We start from the raw sequence: 15,521 nt of genomic DNA, 5'->3' as shown, positions 1-15,521 counted from the left end.
ATGTTTCATTTAGGTTAAATTTAGCTAGGGAAAGGTACCAAGGGAAGACTGCTATTGCAAAAGGTTGCTTTAAAAAAATAATCACATATTGTTTTAATTACTTCTTTTCAGCTTAAGCAGTCTTTCCAAATCCTCTGAAAATGGAAATGGGGTGACCTTCAGATCAGGGGAAGATGTTAGTATGGATATTGGAGTGTCTGGTTTTGGGCCTGAGACTGCTATTGACAGATCAATGGCGATGGTGAGTATGGTTTTGAAATGACTATTTGAAGATGATAATTTTTACTGTTTCATCAGAGAAACACTCTTGTAAATGATAAAATCAACCTAGAAAAAGATGAAATATAATATGCTTCTCAGAATAAAGTCTATACAGACAGAGTTAGGAGACATTATGTTTGTTGTAGAAATGTGTCTAAAAACATCAGTAATAAAATTGAAATTTACCCCTGATCTAAGCCACACTGTTGAAGTGGAATCATAAACGGTCTCAAATTTAATTGGAATCTTAAACAGACTGTTTTTTTGGGAAACAGAAGAGAGGGGCCATGATACTCTGTTTTCATGTGATGGCTTTTTGTATGTTTAAAGGAAGAGGTGGGGAAACATACATTTCCTAGTCTCATAGTTTCCCACCAATGCAGAGTGATGAGATAAACAGCGGTTTTCCAGTCAGTGGTTGGTTCAGATCACAACTCTGCCACCAAGTATGTAATAATAGGCTTGGAGCTTGATCTCTCCGGCCCTCACTGTCCCCACCTGTAAAATAATAATACCTCCTGGATCGACCAGATCCTTTATAAGTGAACCACTATCCACTGCAACGTCTGCAGTCCACGCTGGGAAGTCATTTTCATTATTCTGCCTTCATCCCAAATCTTGCATTTTCTCCCTTGCCTAAAAGTACAGCGTTATCCATTCTCTCTTCTCCCACCCCCGCCCCCCGCTTCTCCTCTTTGCTCCTCTTCCACTACCCATCCTTCTCTCTGTGTCCAAATCCAATGCCCAAGTGAATTATTTGTCTTAAGGAGCCATAGAAAACTTGGATATGGGAAGAGGGCTTTCATTTTCTTGAGCTGATGTTAGTACGTTTCTGTTACTTTACATAAGGGTTTGTCATATGGAGGCCTCGTGTGCCTGCTAGTTTTTTTTTTTTTAACAAATTCTTTTTGGGTAAATTTGGCAGAGCACAAAGCATACCTCCAGGTGTGAGGAGCACACCTTCCTCTGTGCAAACCCGATTTGCATGATATGATCCTTTTTTTTTTCTTTTTTCTCCGTCAGAGTGAACATTTTGCCATGGACTTGGGAAAGCCACCCATAATATTTGAAAACCCAATGTATGCTTCCAGGGACAGTGCCATCAAAGTGGTTCAGCCAACAACAACCCCGGTGAGAAATCACAGTCCTTCCTTTTGGGCGCTGCTGGTGCCTGGTCTGGTTCCTATGATGATGTACCTTTTGGGTCCTCCCAGCCTTCCTCAATGGAAGGAAGGACGGTGGTCCATCCTCAGCTTCACTCTCTGCAGTCACAAGACTGACCGAAGGACTTGATGCCTGAAAACAATCAGATTCCTGGGTTTTGGCACCCATTCTGGGGGGGGCTGACCAGGAACCTTTCATCCTGAGTGGTCAGAGCAAGAGGTCCGCATACACAGTGCCTGACACACGCAGCTTCTCTGTAAATACTTGTAAAGTGAATGAGTGAATGATTGTCAGGTTTGGGGGACTGGACACAAGGGTGTGATCTGAGGTGACCTCCCTACTTGCCTTTCCTATACTTTTATGAAAAGTAGAAAGGTCTCCAAAGTTGATGAGCAGACACCTAAATTCCCTTTGGTGCGGCCCTATTACTCACTCATCTGTTAGAGGAGCAGGGAGATGAGACAGAAGTTCGGATGAAGGGAAAGAACATTTGATTAGGTCTGGACCAGTAGCCCCGACACCACCTCTAGTGGCTGTTAGTTAGCTTGTGTTTCCTTTGTCAAAACAACTGTGGCCTCAGCAAGATAGTTTCATTGTTAACACCTCAACTTCATTTGAACTCACTAGAATATGGAACCCTTTAATATAAGACAGAAATGTTGGAGTGGCTTTCTTAAGATCAGAAATATTTGAATCTTGAAAGCATTTTGCCTGATCCTTTAATATCCAGAGGGCAAAACTTTCATCACACGATAAAATAGATTTTTGGCGTTTTCACCTGAAATCAAATGAGGCCATGCTACAAACACATTTCCGAGTTTGAGAAGAAATAAAGTGGTGAATGTAAAAATATAGGAAAAGGAGTGAGTTTTTACCCTGTAATTCATTAATTACATATCCATGGTAATTTGAGCTAAGGAGGGAATTTTGGAATCATGAATGTTACAGAGAATATCTAGAGGAGTATTAATTCCATTTTGCCTCTTGTTTCAAAAATTCAGCCTCTTTTAAGCAGTCCTCTGAAATTAATAATTTTATTCTAAATATCTAAAAATAAAACTCTCAATTTACTAATGAGTTTGGGAATAATTCATACTGTTCTTTTTGCATGTGGCTGCCAGTATACAACCAGAGTATCCTTTATCCAAAACTATGGTCAACAGTGGGAGTAAGGGAGACAGAGAACATAGAGAAGGGGGAATAGAAATTGCTGTTACTAAATGAGAGTGTGATCAGTGATGGGTGTATTTGCCTCCCAAGATTAAGGCATGAGATAGATAACTTGGTAGCTGGTGCTCCTGATTTTGGGGAGATAGGAGTGGTATTTATTCCTGGGCCACAGGGTTGGTCTCATTATAAAAATGATGCCTGACCATGTCTGTGGGAGAGCAAGATGGTAAACAGAACCAAAGAGCTGATAAGAAACTTTATAGCAAAAATTCTTTCAAAACTGAATAATGGCCTTCAATATGCTCACAGGTAACTGAATCCGGAAATGTATATAACAAAAACTATGGAAGTCCCATAAACCCCGATGAATTAGTTCCAGACCCAAAGCCAACTTCCCTAAGTGCTGATGGAACTCAGGTAACAGTGACTAACTACTGAGATGATATGGGATTTGGGAAGGACTCTGAAATTGCTGTTTATTTATCCTAGGCAAGCCAGAGAGACCCTGATAGGCTCACAGATCCCAAGGTGTGTAGGCGAGTAGTAAAAATAATTTTAAAAGTCATAAACTGAAAAAACTTTCCACTGAATAAAGCTACATTCTAACACTGAGATGGAAATGATGTTCCTGCGACATGGGAGATGGAGCAGAAAAGAAGGGACACAGACTTTGGGATACAGCCTCTTCAAATCAGAGGCATTTAATTTGAGATGTTGACTTAGTATGAATAAAGACCTCACTGTGCCAAGTATACATTTAGAGTACCCTTTCCTCTCCTCTGCAATGCAGTTTTTCTACAGTGTACGTCTTTGTTCCCTTAATAATGTGTGTTGTTCTTAGCTCTACTTGTTGTTTCCTATATTCACCACTAGATGGCACTAATTTACAAGCTCTTCATCTATCCCTCGTGTCCATTCATCTTCCATCTAACTTTATTGTCCTCAATGTGCCAGGCACAGTGTTTAATACTGGAGATTAAAAGGGAGAAAAAAAAAAAGACCACTAGACAGAGCTTCTCTACCTTGTATGCAGGCCCTTTGAAATTTATAGACAATGGGATCTAGAGAGAGAAATTCAAAAAATTTGATATAAAACTTTGTATTAATGGAAAATATGTGATTAGTTTTAATAGACACATATGAAGCTGTCTGAGATATAGCTGATTCTCGGCAAACTATTTCACCTCTGGGCACTAGAGTCCTTAATGTTTGTCATTGGAGGCACTATTGGCACATTGGGTGGGACAGTTCTTTGTGGTAGAGAACTTTCCTATACATTGCAGGAAGTTTTAGCGTTCCTGGCCACTGTCCTCTAAGTGTCAGTAATGTTTGCCCCAATCACTGTGATCCCAGAAATCACTGCCACCCTGGCCGCCAAACACACTTCTGGTTGAGAACACTAGGACCTGGACTATCTCAGGTCTAAAGTTCTGTGACTTCTTCTGTGAAGTAATATAAAGAAACAAAAGTCCAAGGGTAGTTAGAAATCTTACCATTTTATACACTCTTTGTCCTCAAATTGCATAATCTATAAACAGAACTGGTATCTGCAAAGTCATGTTGGATTTTCAGCACCTCGCACATTGGTTCCTGCTCTGCTTGTCCAGGTCAAAATAAAAGCGGAACTAAATTGATGCTAATGAGAAGAGCTTATTACAAAACTCTGTCCACCTTTTCATATTTCATTTACTAATTCCTTCTACACACACACACATGTTGTCTTAGAAAGGAATTTCCCGTTTCACATTTTTCATATTTCATAGTTTCAAGGGACTGAATTTTTTTTTCCTTCAAGCTACATTGAGAAGTGTATTTGGAAGACTAACTTGCCACAGACAACAGAATATTTGAATGTCACATATTCGATTCCCCAAGTCTGCCTCCACCCCAAGGCCAGATCTGTTTTATATTTTCAACAGTTTTTCTCATTCTATTTCGAGTCCGTGATCCTCTTCCATAGACAGAGCTCTCTGAGCTGAGCAGAGGGAGTGTGAGGGAGATGCTGCCTGCTCTGCCCCCGCACATCAGTCATCAGAAACAGAGCCAATGCTGAGAGCGGGCCTGACCCATTATAGTCCTTTTCCTCCTCAGCTCCATCTTTGCAGTACATTTGTTCTTCTTACTTTTTTTTTTTTTAATCCGTTGAGACTGAGACCCCCCCCTAAGGTCTGTCCTCCACAGTGTGACGAGCAATTTTCCTACGCCCATTGCCTTCTGGGCACTGAGAGAATAGCCAGTGTGGCTTGAAGCAGCAGAGGCCTTTGGCTAGGACCACCCTAGGTTGACATGAATGTTCTGGAGAGGCTCCCAGATTTATCCTTCATCAGTAAGTCTGCTCAAAGAACTTAAAGAACACAAACTCCTGTGGCTGAGTTCTGTCATTTTTCAAAAGTCATGTGGACATGCATTGGATTTCCCAAGAGGATAACAATGGACATCCCCACTACTTCTCTTGCTAAGAATGACTTAGCTCCAAGTAGCCATTTCGTACTGAAGCAATGAGTTTTGGCCTTCCCCATTTAAGTGTAAGTTTCCAGAGGCCGGCTCCGACCTGAATGTCTTCATCTTCCCCTTGGTGGTGGTCACGAGCAGAGTAGGTGCTCATTTAAATGTGAGTGATTGTGAATGGCCACTCCTCCTTCTCCCATAGTCTTCGTATGTTGGCCGCCTCCTTTCACAGAGCAAGAGTCACTCCATAAAACACGTGGGCCACCTGCTGGAGGAGGCTGTCTGTTTCCTCGTCCCTTGTTTTCTTGTTTCCTCACATCTGGGAGCCACAGCTGTGATCAGCACTGCTGCCATGGGCAACTTTTCAGCAAGACAGGAGCCACCCACAGTGGGGATCCAGGGTCATTTCTCCTTGAGCTACCTTCAGTTCTGGGGCCTCTGCATCCTAGACGCATTGCCTCCTCCTTTAGTTATATGATCTTGCTGTGGCTCCCTTTCCTCCCCTGCAAAACAGAGAGAATAAGAGCACCTACCTCCCAGAGTCGCTGGGAAGATTAAATCAGAAACTTGTACAACCCTTGGACTAGGTCTAGACACATGGTAAGCACTCCATAAATGTGAGCTCTGTGTGTTGTCATCCTTATTATGAAGACGGGAGGAAATATGCAGGGAGAGGATATGCTTGAGTTGACTGAGGATCAAGACATCATTTTAGGGAACGAGAGTTCCAGCCGGGCTTCTTTCTTAAATCTTCAGGCAGTCCCTGAAGACATCTCTTACTTGTCTCTGTCAAAGCTTCTGGGTGCTCTGGGCACAGACTCGGTAAGCTATACATTTTACATCAAGGGAGTGTTTTGAAGTTCTTAGATGAAAAGAGCCCAGAGAGTTTCAGTTACTCTTCAGGGACCATCCGAGGAAGAATAGAACAGTTTCCTCTGTGGGCCGGGTCACATGGTCCCAGGTCCCAAAATGCTTTTTCTCTCTGTAAGAAGAAATTTTAAAATCTAGATAGGGGGGCAAGAAACCCACAAAAAAGTCCCATTACTGAAGGTTTTCTGTTTCCTCCTTTTCATTTAGGCAACAAAATGGAATATCTTCAAACGAAAACCAAAACAAAATGCCAATTTTGAGAATCCAACCTATTCTGAGGTAATTTTTAACAATTTTTCTTAGCCTAGGCATTCTTTCTTAGCCATAACTAGCTAAATCGGGCATACACTCAGATTATGCTGAGGAAATTGACCAAGACTTGTCTTCGTCACACAAAACTGTGTCCTGTCACGTTGGGGGAATAAATGACTGATTCCTGTTTCTTTGTTGTCTTAGATGGATAATGAGCCAAAGGTCAGTGCTACTGTGACCCCACCTCCATCACCTTCACCTGCTGCTAAGACTTCTGGGAAAAAAGGCCCCACTCCAACCTACAGTGCAACAGAAGACACATTTAAAGACACTGCAAACCTTGTTAGAGAAGATTCTGAGGCATAGCTATGCCAGCTATTTAGGGAATAATTAGAAACACACATTTGCACATATATTTTTTACAAACAGAGGAAAAAATTAACATTCAGTACTTTATTAAAAAAATATATATTTTCCCCCTGTACTCTTGTAGTTGGATGTGTCCATGGAAGCAATCCTTTGTATGTCTTTTTTACTTATGCCATCTTATATTTTTACAAATAATTATCACAGTGTACTATATGTATATCTTTGCACTGAAGCTGTCTGAAGGTAATGCTATAAATATATTGTACATTTGTAAATTTTGGAAAGATTATCACATCATTAAATTTGCTAATGAAAGTATCTGCTGAATTGGTTGGTGATCGTTACATTAAATGATCCAGTGAAGAAAAGAATTGACTTGGGGCCTTTAGCCATGTCAAAAGAAGAGTTACCACTCGTATTCTCTGTAGAATTATCAAGGAAGGGAATCCAGGCCCCACTCTTGGGGCCATTTTCACACATCACCACTTAATGTTCAATAGTACATGTAACCTCATTAATAGCATATTGACAGAGGTGCAGATAACACAGAAGGTAGAAAAAGCAATTCAGTTTCACCCTTCTGCATGTTTGCATTATCTAACCAAGACACTGTTTCCTACGTGTTCTCTCACTCGCTGCCAGGTCAGCATTTTAATTTTAATGCCCGAGAAAATCCTGTGTCATGAAGTGTCCTGCAAAGAGTTTGTATGTAATCGAATGAACTCTCATTTAATGGACCCTGGGATGGCTTCCACCGTTGCCTGCATCTCAGGGGGTCACCTACCCTAGAAACCAGAGCTCAGAAGCTCAGTTACTAAAAGCAAACCTGTGTCTTCGTAAAGGAAGGAGCGAAACAAATACCGGTTAAGCAAAGCCTCAGCTGGGTGTTTGTGTTTCTGTGTGTGAAAATTTCCTTGTAATGACTATTTATTTCCTCCACTGAACATGAATAGAAAGGGAAACCGTCCTTACTGAGCCTTTTTTAGGTCCTTTGGCAAAATCGTACATTTGTATCAGAATGTCCTGCAGAGCCTAGCTCTCCTCCTGAATAGCAGCTATAGTCCCCGCAGCGTGAACCCTGGCAGGAATACAGTCTCCGTACCAAGTAGCATTCCCGGCTCTCTGTGCTACTATTGCACGTTTTAAAACAATGAATGAATGAATGGATGGATGGATGAAACATATACTACTGATTATTTTATTTCTGAGTTCTCAAAATATTTTTGCTCATATTTTGAGTGCTTATTGTAATTACTTTGAAATGTACTTTGATTAGAAAGGCAAATGGAAATGATGCTGCTAAAATTTTTCTAATAAATGTGTATTTTATCAAATATCTGTGTGCTGCATGAGTCTGGGTCATGTGTGAATCAGTTGTATTTTGCTGTGCATACAGCTTGAGACTTTGAGTGCTGGGCAGCTGGGAAACCAGGAGTGCCCTGGTTTCAGGGCAGGGAGGAGGCGGAGGGGGACAGCTCCTGCAGCCCAGACAGGCCTGGAGGGGTGATCTCAGAGAGGAGAGTAAGCTCCTATATCTTCCCACCTGAACTCTGGGCTATCAGCCCCCTTAAAGTGCCTTTCAAAGCCATCCATTTCCACCTCCCCTTTTCCTTCCTTACATCCTAGACTCCCAGCCAGTTTCCCATTTCGGATCTAATTGTGACAGAATGTTGTATGAAATGGGGTGAGAGAGGAGGGTTGTATCCTAGGTCTCGCCAAGTTCCTGGGATGTGATCACCAAGTGAAGGTCCTTGGATTTTGGCAGGAAAGAATTCGAGAGTCAGCCACAGTTAAGTGAGAGCGGGTTTATTTAAAGGGATACACACTCCATAGACAGATTGCAGGCCATCTCAGAAGGCAAGAGAGGACCTGGGAGATGGGGTCGTCTAGGAAAGTGAGAGCCGCTTAGGAGATACAGATTCCATAGGAGAATGTGGGTCATCTCAATAGGTGAGGGGTTCCGGGGTGCAGGGGTAGTTAGTTTTTACCGGCTCGGTAATTTCATATGCTAGCAAGTGGGAGGATTATTTCAGCTATTTGGGGGGAGGGGAACTGGGAACTGGGCCACCGCCCACTTTTTGGTCTTTTAGGTTCAGCCTCAGAACTCAGGGCACCTGTGGGTGCCCCACTTAACATGCTGATATATTACAGCGAGCGCGTAACAAGGCGCAGGGGCTGCTGGGAGTCGCCTTCCGCCATCTTGGACTTGGACAGTTCTAACTAGTTTGCGTCCTGCCCTCAACTGCTGTGTGAGTTTTTTCACTTTTGTGCCCTGTCCCCTCCCTGCGACCCTGTCCCCTGGTCGCGGCTGCAGAGGGTTTTGTTCAGCCTGGGATTCGCGCTCCAGCGGTGCGTGTAAGCGTGAAACGGGGCCGGGAGAGCCTTGCTCCGAGGTGGCTGTGATTCCCACCATTGATACTTGTCTCGGGCGTTAAGCTCAATCAGAAGTTATTCTAGGGAGGTTTTAAAACGAGAATTGGTTTCCTGCTTCATTATTGGGTCTCCCCGGGAAGGCATCAGAGCCCGCTGCTGCGCTTCTGTTCTCTCCGCGTGCTGGCACCTGGGGGGCGCGGCAGCCTCGAGCCTCCCCGGGGCTCTCCCGGCGCGCGCCCCGGCCCCGCCTCTGCCTCTCTCTCTGCGGCCGAGCAGCTGGTGGGGAGGTGCACGGGGGGAGGAGCACCTGGAGGCGGGGTGCTGCCCACAGGACGGGAGAGCTGTTGCTTAGCATCTCATCACGTGAAGGGAACGGTTTTACTAGCAGGTATTATACCGACCAAGGTGAACTCACAAGCACAAGCAGGTGTGCCCGCAGGAGGCTGTCTGATCACACTGGTCACCTGTTTCCAGGGCTTCCCATTAATTTTGTTTTTAACTATTCTTTCCTTGATTTGATCACTCACTCACTCGCCAGTGTTCCTACCAGAACTCAGCTGTTGACAAATGGACGCAGAGCAGAGACCATGGGTTTAAGGAAAATATATAAGAAGGCAACTTTTAGTTGTGAATTCCATCCATTAACTTTTTTTTTTTTCCTGAATTGGAAAACGACCGCTATTAGTTGATTTTTGAGGTGGAGTATCTCAGGCTGCCTCAAAGATGGTTAAGAGCTAGTTAGGCCCTGGGGTGAGGGAGGGGTCTGAGGAAGCTGGCTGGAGATGCACATTCTGGAAAGAGCCCTGGCCTTGGAGCCTGGAGCCCTTGGTTGCCCGTGGCCTCTCGGCCTCACTTCAGCCTTCCCCTCTGCATCCATCAAGGTCACAAGCCACATGTCATAATGAGGATACTGTATGATTCTGAGTTTCCTCTCTGAAGGCTCCTTTAAGAGCATAAGGCATAAAATTGCTTTCTTTATCTGAGATTTGCTTTGAAATAATCCCATGTGTGCTGGGGAGTGGGTGAGGAGCAGGATATAGATACAAAAAGAGTGGCCATGAGTCGGTGATTGTTGAAGCTGTGCATTGGGTACACAGGGTTTATTATGCTATTCTCTCTACTGTGTATGTTTATAGTTTTCCTGAGTAAGTTAGATACTCACATCCTTCAGTTGTACTTGTGAATCATCACATATGAATCGCTTCCCCCAGGATCCAAATAATACACATTCACAAATTGCGCACATAGCGCTTAGTTCAATATTCGTACTCCCCTGGGTTCTAGGCACCAGGGATACGAAGAATAAAAGCTAGTGATTTGTTTGCCATGTGCCAGGTTCAGTTCGGACTGCTTTACGTGTCTTATCTTGCTTCATCTTCATAACAATCTTATTATCCCCATTTTACAGATGAGGCACAGAGTGGTCAAACACCTTTCCCAAAGTCACACAGCTTGAATTACACCCAGCTCTATCTCCAGAGCTTATGCTTTTCAGCCCATTACTGTGGCCGCTTCCCTTGGGAACTCGTAGTCTAGTGGAGGAAACGAACCCCAAAACAGTGTGATGTGGGAGCACAGACGGCGAGCCAGGCCAGCACAGATTTTCAAGTTTAACACTAAAAGATGAGTTTTGCCAGCAAAGGAGTTCAAGGGTGGGGAGAGGCAGAAAAGGCAGCACCATCAAACAGAGGAGGTGGGAAAGGACACAGGGTGTTAGGGGACAGCAAACAGTCCAATGTCAAATACTGCTTGGCTTAAGAGCACAGAGGAGAGGATATGGCAGCCACAAAGGCAGCCTGAAAGGAGGTTGCACAGGCCCATGTATGAAAGGTGTTTAATGCCCAGGAGAGGAAGGCCAGCTTAGGAAATCATCGTGTCACGCCACTGGTGGCTCTAACCACAGCCCCTGCAAGGGACAGGTCAAAAAAAAAAGTCACCTGGATATGTCAACTCTTGAAAGTTACCAGCCTTGCTGGGGACTTTTAGTCACACCAGTTCTGCCCCACTCCTTCCTGGAAGTGAGTTAATTCACAACATTTGGCTGAAAATCAGTCAGGCATCTGCATTCACTTTGTGTCTGTGATGTTCTGGAATAAGCGAGAGGAAACAAAACAAATGGGTCTCTAGAAGCTATGAGACGTCACTGAGTCCCCGTAGCTCACAGTATCACCTGTCTCTGAATGCTGTCCCCGCCTTGTACAGACCAGAGAGGAAGGGCGCATATTTCTGTTCCTCTGATAACTGATGTCCCCTAATGAGAGTCATTGGTGAAAGTCTGACGTGAAAATGTGTGTAAAGAGTGTATGTAACCCACTACCCTGAACTACAATAGCCATGATGATGAGCGTTTATTAAGTAGAAGAGAAGGGGAGAGACTTTTTTAAAAAAGGAAATGTATTTTTAAAAGCTCCTTGGTGAGTTTAATGTGCAGCCAGAGTCAGAAATACTAATCCAGATAGAAGTGGCTAATCATCTTAGATTTTTTTTATTTAAATGAAGGGTGTTATGGGGATGGTCAAGATTGTTACTGAGTCTTTAGAGGAATACATGTGTCTTGTCTGTAATGAGGCTGGTGTGGATGATAAAACGTTGGGTCTTATTTTATTGTCATTTGAGGGTAATGGAAAGCTAATAAAGACCTCTAGACATGAAAGATGGGAAATCCAAGGCTGAGAAAGGTGAAGTGCATGTTCGGGTCACAGCCTGGGGAACTCAGCCACATTTCTTGTTCCAACGAGCCAGGGTTAGGGCCTTGCACAAATTCCCCAGTGTCCCGCACCCAGCCCTTCTCTGAATGGGAGAACAGGTTGATGTAGGAATTTGTCCTTCTATCTCTTCCCACGTTGCCAGACTCAACTCCAGGGGACTTTTCTTTAGTTATGGCCTGTGAGTTTCCCTGAACCCCATTGTGGCTGTAGTCCCTCAGGAGGCCTTTGGGGGCTGGGGAAGAGGAGACTTTGGAGAGTCCTGAGCTTTCCTGACACTGAAGAAACTTTTACCCCAAGATAGGTAGGATGTAGTCTGTTTCTAAGAGCACAGTTGTGTATTTATTGCTTCTAGGTTTTCGTCTGTTGAGCTTTTATGTTTTTATTTATTTATTTTTTTGCAAACTCAGGATTTAGAGGATAAGTAGCCTGGAGCTGTCCTTGGCACAGTTCTTTGCCGCCGTTTTCCAAATCTTCGAGGGACCAGATGCATTCAGTGGAGGGCAATGGAGACTATTTGCCCACAGAAGATGGTTCCCCACATTCATGTGTTGGGCACGGGGTGTCCACTCATCTGTCTTTGGCCCTTGCCAAGGGCCTCATGCAAACAGCTGACGCAGACCTGTGTCACACTGGCAGGATCACTTCTCCTGGAGAGTGAAGAGCTGACTAAGTGGCCACATGACCTTGGGTAAGTCATTTCACTTCCCTGCTGATTAGTAGCTTTATCTGGAAAGGGAAGGAGTTGGACAAGGTTATTTCTAAGTTCTCCTTTAGTTTTCAAGTGCTATGGTTCAGTGATTTATCTGTACTTCATTTGGTTCAGTTGAAAATCACTGCATCTGTTTCAGTAAGTTCTAAGCTTGTTACAGCAACTTCAAAGAAGATAGAGTCAATTACAGCTTTTTAGTTTTTAATCCTCAAGTGCTGTCTGTCTCTAGGTGAGCTATCAGACGAATTTTAGAAAATACTTTTCTTTCTTTCTTTTTTTTTTTTGGACATATCTGAAAGCCTGCCAGTCAATTTCAGGGCTGAAAGTTGCCATGAGGGGTTTCTTTTTACAGGAAGCTCCTGCAAACGTTGTTTATAGGGCCAGGGCTGCAGGGGCTCTTCGTGGGACCCCAGGCCCATAGGGAGTGTCCTAAGGCATATGAAGGGACCCTAGTCAGAGAGTGAGGCTGGCTGCAGGACCAGGAAGTCCCCTATGGAGAACCAGTGGCATCTTGCTGACTTCTGATGAGGTGTGAGGTCCATGAAGGGCTCTGGGTTAAAGAACAGATGAACCTAGAAATAAATCAATCATGATTTTCAATTCTTTGAAAGTTAAACTTGAATTTATTTTTTAATTGTGGTAAAATACACATAATGTAGAATTTTAAACTTGGATTTTTAATCATCAGACTGGTATCTGGAGCCGTTTTTGGTTTTTTCCAAGATAGCCTTAGAAGGCTCCCTATAATGGCTTTGATAATCCCTGAAGCATGATATCGCTTTCTAATATTCTGACTGTCAGAGCCTATGAAAAGATGGCAGGAAACCCTGCTCAACTCAGCCCAGCCCAGCCAGAAATGCTCTCTTCAGCTATGATGGCCATGTGAGTTCCTTCTCAGAATGGGTTGAGCTGTGGTGTTGGGTGCAGAGCCACCAGTTAATAACTTAAGCAAGTGGCTACCAAACCCTGGTTTAGGAGTCAGCCATGGTATCTCAGAAAGTGAAGCGGAGTTGGAGCCATGACTCTTCCCCTAACTAGTGGGCTGACCTTGGAAAAGCTGTAGAGTTTCTCCAAACTTTGAAATCTTTTCTAAAAACAAATGAAGATAATAAATTTCATAGGGCTCTTATGATGATAGTATTTATTCATTCACTCCACAAATACTGAACAAGCATCTACTAGGTACCAGAGAATAGTATCAGATAGTAACAGAGCACCTTATGTAAAGCATCTCATTTAATTCTGACGTCTTATACTGGACGTACTCTTTGTAGCATTTTGCAGTTCAGAAAACAGAGACAACAGCTGGGAATGTGCTTTTTTAAAATTAAATTATAAAATTATATTTTGGTAGTGATAATTATAAAATAATTTTATAATTTTGTGTAAATTGTAAAGCACAATACAACATACTTTGGCACAAGATCATGACCTAGGAAAAATTTTACTTTTCTTTCTCCATTTTATTTATTTGTTTATTTATGTATTATTTATTCTTACTTTTTTTTTTTTACTTTCTCCATTTTAATTCTGTGGATTTCTTAGTAACTTATCCTGTCCAGCAACAACAGCTATAATAGCAGGTAGTCATTGAATGTCTCCTACATGCCAAGACCTCTTCTAAGCCTTTTCTGAGTATTAACTCATTTAATCCTCCCAACAACCCTATGAAGTAGGTAATTATTATCAGCTCCGTTTTACAGATGAGGAAACTGAGGTAAGAGAGGTTAAATAACTTACATAAGGTCGTGCAGCTATTAAGTGTTGGATCCAGCATCCTAACTGAGACAGTCTGGCCCCTGAGTCCACCTTCCACACCACTGTGCCAACTGAGTTCTAACATAAGTTGGCGAGGAAATATCTCCCCCAACCCACCCAGACCTACCTCCTTCTCCATCCCTGCTCTCACTGCCCACCAGCTTCCTAGTCTTAGGAACCTTTCCTAACTCCTATCAAAGCTTCCTGTACAAAGGAAGCCTTCAGTGACTTGTATTCCACTGAGGGCAGGTAAATCCATTGTGGCCCCTGTGTATTACTGTCATGACCTCAGTTAATGCTAATGAGGTTTAATAAGAGCCCTTGGAGGAGAGGGCTTCTGTCACACCAGGGACCTCCTTGTACTGGCTGGCTCTTGGGTGCACCTTCTCCAGTTGAGCGCTGGCTTCTCCCCCAAGGATAGGCCACGCCAGCCCAGACTAGCTGTGCCAGCCAGCATTAACCTTTCTTCATGCAGTCATTAGCATTTAAATATACAGCAAACCAATGCCTTGGTTTATTCTGTGGAGAAATAAATCTTCCCAGACAGGCTGAATATTCATGGTGCGTCTCCTGCTGTGTCGACCAGCAAGGCTCTCGTTCCTGGAAAACAAAGAGGCAGAAAAATGTGAATGGCAGCTGCAGTGATTTTTCTGAGCTCTGCCTGCAAACAGATGATGGAGTCAAATAGTTCAGACAGCTACCCCTATTCTAAAAGTTATTTGTAATTTCCTGGGCAGGGAGGGTGTGTGTACGTGTGTGTGTGTGTGTGTGTCTGTGTGTCTGTGTGTCTTTCTTTAATCAAGTGGGTTACACGCCCTTTTCTTCACTTTCAGGGCCTTTCACCCACATTCTCATCTTGCTGCATATTTTAATAATCCTTTTTCTTGTGTCTCTCTCCAATCTTGTGTCAGTATCTTAGGACAGTGGCCAACTTTCATATCTCTATCCATAGTTCCTAACATTGAACCTGGCACTTAATAAGTGTTGAATAAATGTTAGCTAAATAAATAAATGGAAAAAAAGGTAAAGGCTAAGGCAAGAAAGAAATCCATCAAATCCTGAGCCTCCAGTTAGAGATGCACAATCTCACAAGCACACCTTTATCCTGCCTACCTCCCAGGCTGGTTCAGAGCAGTTAATGCCTGTGATGTTACCTTGGTCACCAGCAGGTGCCAGTTAAATTTACATCCTGACTTGTTTCTTCTAAGCTCCTGGGACTTAGAAGGCTTTTAATTGAATAGAATGGTCAAGTATTGTTTAAAAGACATCCCAGAAGTTAACCTCATGTTCTTCTAGAAAGATGACTGAGAGGAAAGAAGCCATTACTAAAAGCAGGCCTGGATGTAGACAGAGAAGCTCTGCCCCTCCCGTGTCACTCAACCTCTGAAACTTGACAGAACTCAGGTACAGGGCAGGGCTGCTGAGAGCCACTCATGAAA

The 15,521-nt window shown here is 43.4% G+C and overlaps 2 protein-coding genes across 2 annotated transcripts in view; both read left to right on the top strand.

The window, feature by feature from the left end:
• LRP2 (LDL receptor related protein 2) overlaps positions 1-7,868 on the top strand; it is a 180,528-nt gene extending 172,660 nt beyond the window's left edge. The window contains exons 75-79 of the mRNA XM_072961113.1: positions 112-241; positions 1,285-1,392; positions 2,905-3,012; positions 6,121-6,192; positions 6,370-7,868. Coding sequence (XP_072817214.1) covers positions 112-241; positions 1,285-1,392; positions 2,905-3,012; positions 6,121-6,192; positions 6,370-6,531 — 580 coding nt within the window. The 3' untranslated portion in view covers positions 6,532-7,868. The remainder of the gene's footprint in view (positions 1-111; positions 242-1,284; positions 1,393-2,904; positions 3,013-6,120; positions 6,193-6,369) is intronic.
• An 865-nt stretch (positions 7,869-8,733) lies between these two features.
• ABCB11 (ATP binding cassette subfamily B member 11) overlaps positions 8,734-15,521 on the top strand; it is a 139,810-nt gene continuing 133,022 nt past the window's right edge. Inside the window, exons 1-2 of the mRNA XM_072961107.1 lie at positions 8,734-8,783; positions 12,023-12,303. The gene's annotated coding sequence lies outside the window, so the exon portion shown is untranslated. The remainder of the gene's footprint in view (positions 8,784-12,022; positions 12,304-15,521) is intronic.

The sequence above is a fragment of the Vicugna pacos genome, chromosome 5, assembly GCF_048564905.1.
Source record: "Vicugna pacos chromosome 5, VicPac4, whole genome shotgun sequence".
In the NCBI taxonomy this organism is placed as follows: domain Eukaryota; kingdom Metazoa; phylum Chordata; class Mammalia; order Artiodactyla; family Camelidae; genus Vicugna; species Vicugna pacos.
The sequence above is the reverse complement of the archived record's forward strand: the minus strand, read 5'-3'. Positions and strand labels throughout refer to the sequence as shown.